Source organism: Geospiza fortis, unplaced genomic scaffold (assembly GCF_000277835.1).
Source record: "Geospiza fortis unplaced genomic scaffold, GeoFor_1.0 scaffold403, whole genome shotgun sequence".
NCBI lineage: Eukaryota > Metazoa > Chordata > Aves > Passeriformes > Thraupidae > Geospiza > Geospiza fortis.
This window is the reverse complement of record NW_005054336.1, coordinates 3,433,576-3,438,983: the sequence shown is the minus strand read 5'-3', so window position 1 is coordinate 3,438,983 and position 5,408 is coordinate 3,433,576. Positions and strand designations below refer to the sequence as shown.

The following is a 5,408-nucleotide window of genomic DNA, read 5'->3' as shown; positions in this document are numbered from 1 at the left end:
ACAATCCCTGCCCTGCACCTGCTGGCCACACTGTTCCTGATACAGGCCAGGATGCCCCTGGGCACACCTGGCTCATGTTCAGCAGCTGTCAAACAGCACTCCCAGGCTTTTTTCCACTGGGCAGCTTTCCAGACACTTTTCCCCCTGTCCATAGTACTGCCTGGGTTTGTTGTCACCATTTGGCAAATGGTTGTCCTGCAAGCCAATTTCCAGTCATCTGGGACTCCCTGGTTTACCAGGATGGATGATAAATGATGGAGGGAGGCTTGGCAAGCTCTTTTGCCAGTTCCTTCAGTACTCCTGAGTGGATCCCATCCTACTTCATAGACTTGTGAGTGTCTAAGTGGCACAGCATATCACTAACTATGGCCTAATAGATTGCAGGGGAAATTTTCTGCTCTCCATCCCTGTCTACCAGCTCAGGGGAGTGGTTGCCCTGAGGATAACCAATCTTTGTGTTGAAGACTGAGGCAAAGAAAGCATTAAATACCAAGGGCTTTTCCTCATCCTTGGTTACGATGTTTCTCTCTGCATGCAATAAAGGATGGAGATTTCCTTTGGCCCTCATTTTGTTGTTTATGCGTTTATAAAAACATTTTTTATTCTTTTTCACAGCGGTTGTCAGTTTGAGTTCTAGCTGAGCTTTTGCCATTCTAATTTTCTCTCTATGTGACCTAACAACGTCCGTGCACTCTTCCTGAGTTGGCTGCCCCTTCTTCCAAAGGTTGTAAACTCTCTATTTTTGCCTGACTTCCAGTGAAAGTGCCCAGTTCAGCCAAGGTTGGTCTTCTTCCCTGCTGGCTCACCTTTCAGCACATAGGGATGGCCTGATCCTGTGCTTTGTTATAATTTGTGCCAGAAGCCAGGTTAGAATGGGTGGTTTAGGTGGCCCCTGTGTGCAGGGGCTCAAAGGCCCAGCGATGGTACTGGGGAAGGTGCAGAGTGCAGTGCTCTGCTGTTGGAGCTGCAGTGGGCTGGGGGAAATCTACAGAGTGTTAAATTCTGTGAAACAGTTTTGAGGAGGATTTTCAAAGGTGTCTCCAAAGCCCTGTGAAGGGGAAAGAAAAAGGCAAGCACTGCCTCATACTTTTAATTTTTTTTTTAATAATGAAGACTGGATTGTTGTTCAGCTTCTGCTTGGAAGAACAATCACAGGGGAACTGTGATAGTGCTTATATAGAGTCATCACCCAGCATGAGCACTGGTGGGAGGTTTTGCTGCATTGCTGTTTCAGATGCCCTTTACAGATGAAAATCTATAGGGAATTCAGTGTTCACTCAGTTATTAAGTGTAGTGGTCTTTTTCTGATTTTAGAAGAGTGCTGTTATATATGTAAATGAACTTCTTTTTTGGAAATTGAATTTCTTTCCGTGCCTACTCTCTTTCTGATTGCAGCCGTCCCAAGCCAACACTGATTTAATGAGCAGGGTGCTGCCTGTAAAGAGTGAAGGTAGATCTCCGCCATGACTTACCACTCCAGAAGTCCATGTACCTCTTCAGACCAAGTGGAGTTCTCCACACATTATTACTAGGTACTATTCTTTATCACCGTTCTACTGTGCTGTTTTATTATAGTGTTTTGCTCTACTTAAAGTAGTAAAAAAGATTTGTTGTGATAAGTGATGCAACAGTTAACTGCCTTCATTACATGCAAGTCCAAGTTAATAGCCAGATTCAATGCTCATGACTTTTTTTTATTCTAAAGAGATGTTCTTCCTCTCTACTGCTTTTCAGTGCTGATAAATGTGTCACAGGAAGTAGCCTCCAAACAAAGGAAACTCACGATTTTTCATGCATGATAGTGTATGGAAACAAAAAACTAAATGGTGCAGACAATGAAAGGAACCGATCTCTGTGATAACATAATCTTAAAATAAGAAGAGAAAGCTGTTATTTTGCTCTAAGGTCTGTTTCTGATGTCAGCTGAGAAATGGCAATGCATCCTTTGCCACAGGTTAACCAGAAGTATTGATGCAGAAGAATGAACTTCTTTAGGCAAGTCAGACTTCTACTCTGGAAGAACTGGATCCTTCGGAAAAGACAAAAGGTACAGTATTAGTCTTTGGATTTCAGGTTTGAACCATGCATTCCACTGGTACATTTATCAGCATGTAAAACTCTCAAGTCCGTCAAAGAATCACATGTGATCTTTGTAGGGGCCTGTTGTCTGGTATCTTGTCTGGTGCAGTTTGCAAAGCTGTTCTTTATGGACCAAACATAGAATAGCTGTGTTGGGATTTTCTTTGACAAAGAATATTGTGTACCAGAAGACCTAAGGTTAGTAATATTTATATATTTTCACATAAAAAGATCTGTTGTTAGAAAACATAATGAGCATCATTCAGCTCAGGAGGGTTTGATTCCTAATTTTAGATTTGTTCTTCACACTTAGCTGCTCTTAGATGTGATTCTAGGACCTTACAATTCACACAGATTGTATCTTTTTTAGTATGGCTGAATGACATAAGTAAGGCAAAAGCTAGAAGTATTTTGAGTACTTTCAAATCCTCTTACATCTTATGATATTTCATCTTACAGCAAGACTTCATTGCATAGTCAACAGTTGATCCATAGCCAATTTAAGCTTCTCACATTTATATGGTCTTTTAACTGTACTTGCTCCATTACAGCTCTGTCTGGATATTACATTTCTCTGTGCATGTTGCTGGGATTTCTGGCTATTTATCATGTGGTTCTGCAGGATTGTGGGCTGCTTTCTGATACTTCTAGTGAATTCTGAGACACCTTTTTGTCCTCTGGATAAGGTCCACAGGAGAAAGTCAGAGGTCTGACAGCACTGGTCCGTCCTTACCACATTGTGTACCAAGTTGAAAGCAAGTTTCCCTTGGGCTTCAGGCTTCAACCTTTTCCAAACTAGTTAACTCAGACAGAAAGGAGCTACCAAATTCAAGTCTGAGGATTTTATATTTCCTGGCGATGAAGAATCAACATCTGAGCATTAAGACAGATTAACCTGCAGCAGAGGTGGACCAAAGAGTCTCACCAGTTCTTGCCCCTCTGAGTTTGAGTGTTTAGTGCTTGTCCCAAATGGATGGCAATGGATGTTGATCAGACCTTGTGGACCCTGCTGGCAAGGGTATTCAGAGCTATGCACCACAGCTGTCAGGTTTCTCTCTCTAATAAATGTGTCATTTGCCCTTTGCTGCTGGCAAGAGTTTGTCTGCTTTTAAAAAGATCAGGCATGCATAACTTCCTAGGTGGTGGTGGTGGGTTTTTTGTTATTGTTCTGTTTTAGAAAGGAAACCCTTAAGAGGAAAACTGTGAAATAGAAAATTATTGCCTGGTGTAAAGCTTTCTACCCTTTTGCTGTGAGAATATGTTGTGCTTAACTAAAGCTGTTAGACAAAATTATTGTGGGAAAACAGGGCAGCTCCAAAAATACTGTTCTTAATTATGCTGTGGAGTGGAGTGCCTTTTGCCCAAAACAACATTCTTGTGTGACCCATCTTGTCTTTGGCTCTGCTTTTATGTGCGTTATTATCATGTGTTTGGTACCTGGCTGGGGAGGAGGGAGCAAAGGTAGAGAAACAAGGAGGGTTTTCCTGTACTACAACCCTGGTTCTGAAGATATTTTGTCCTGGCTGTTACAGGGAGGAGCAAAAAATGCCATGTGTCTGGACACAAAAATCCCATTACTGTTCCTCAGAGCCCAAGGCCTGTGTTACAGGATCAAAGGATTGTAGTTTCAAACCTCTGCCAAAACACACACAGGCAGTAAAACAAACTGAAACACAGGAGTGGAGGAAACAGACTCAAAACCAGGCAGGATGTTGCTCTGTGGTAAAGCAGTGCCCTTGATTTTCTGACATGACACGGGAGCCTGTGACTGTTCTAAGTGTATTGAAAGGTCTGGGCAATAAAGTGGCCTTTGATGGGATCTTCTGTGTTATTGAATAAGGTGTTTGATCTTAATACACGCATTTCTATAGGTATTAGGAAATTAATAGCATTGAAATGAATAATGACAAAAGAAAGCAAAAGTAAAGGTCAAAGTGTGTAAAGCTTATGCTGCAGTCTTTTACTTTTGGGTAAGCACAGTGTACTGACAGCCTGCTAATGATGCCAGCAATGTCAAAGTATGGATTAAAATAATCCTTCTGTCACTTATATCTAATCCTTGTTGTAGAGTCATGCACTACCTCCTGCCTCTTTTCGCCTCAGTCAGGATGTTTAGGTATTTCTTTAGAAGAGGTGGAGAAGCCACTGAGCACTGAGTTAATAGTGATGCTTCATGGAATTCTGATGAAATCCTCTTTTGGGTTTCCTTCTCAAATGGTGTAACAGGCAATGGATAGCCATGAGCATGTGCTGCACTGGGCTTTTTTGCTGCTCTGAGAGGGGGTCTCATGCCTTTAGCCACCTAGTGACTCTATGGTGGTCTATTTGTAAAATTTATTTTTAATTTAGTTTTTTCCTTTTTTTCCAGCTTCGTTTTCTAGTGGAGCTTTTATGGCCTCTATCATTGTTTCTTGCACTTGTCTGGCTGAGGAAAGCTAATCCATTGTATCGCCAACATGAATGTAAGAATGTTTCAGATGTTATCATGATCTGACTTGTTATAGGTAATGGACAGGTATTCTCAGACAGGAGTTTTGAGACCTGTTTGTGGAGTGTTACTATGCAGTGGTGAAAGAACAGACTTCAGTTCAAATAGCTTAGTTATTTGTAGCCATGTAGTGTAAAACCTAGCAGTGAAGACATAGAAAAAATGTCTAGTTTTCCTGTGATATGATTTCTGGTCAGACTTACTTGGGGTCTCAAGGTACTATCTAGTTTTGGATTTCCGTAATTCTGTTACTGAGAAAATACTACCTCACTACCCATTTAAAAAGGCCTTCACATTACTCAGAATTAGTTTCTATTGAAAATAGCCATATTGCTTATATTGGTGGCTTCTTTTTTCTCAGTTAAGGATAAACCTATGTGATTCCTATCTCATTCCTTCTGTAGAGAGCCAACTCATCGTGCTATTTGTATTCACAAAGGCTGCATTAGAAAAGACACCTAACAATTTCTATTTTGTGTTTCAATACTCTAGGTCACTTCCCAAACAAGGCAATGCCATCAGCAGGCACACTGCCATGGTTACATGGCATCTTCTGCAACATGAACAATCCCTGTTTCCGCAGCCCAACCCATGGAGAGGCTCCAGGTGTAGTGTCCAACTACAAAAATTCCATGTAAGCAGAGCTCTGTGTGTGAGGCTGGGTTGCAGCAGTACAGGCCTGCTAGGGAAGTGCTAGTGGCTTGCTCTGGACACCTGTTGGGCAGTCATGGGCATGAATGATGCATGGAGAAAGGCTGGAGTATCCTCACCTTGCTTAGAAAGGTCTCTCGCCACACCAAGGAATATTTTAAAGAATTGTTCTGTGGTGTGAATGTGTAGG

The 5,408-nt window shown here is 41.7% G+C and overlaps 1 protein-coding gene across 1 annotated transcript in view; it reads left to right on the top strand.

Moving 5' to 3' along the window:
- The first annotated feature begins 1,981 nt into the window (after window positions 1-1,981).
- Window positions 1,982-5,408, top strand: part of ABCA4 (ATP binding cassette subfamily A member 4) — a 62,600-nt gene continuing 59,173 nt past the window's right edge. The window contains exons 1-3 of the mRNA XM_005422132.2: window positions 1,982-2,047; window positions 4,448-4,541; window positions 5,060-5,201. Of these exons, the coding sequence (XP_005422189.1) occupies window positions 1,982-2,047; window positions 4,448-4,541; window positions 5,060-5,201 (302 nt within the window). The remainder of the gene's footprint in view (window positions 2,048-4,447; window positions 4,542-5,059; window positions 5,202-5,408) is intronic.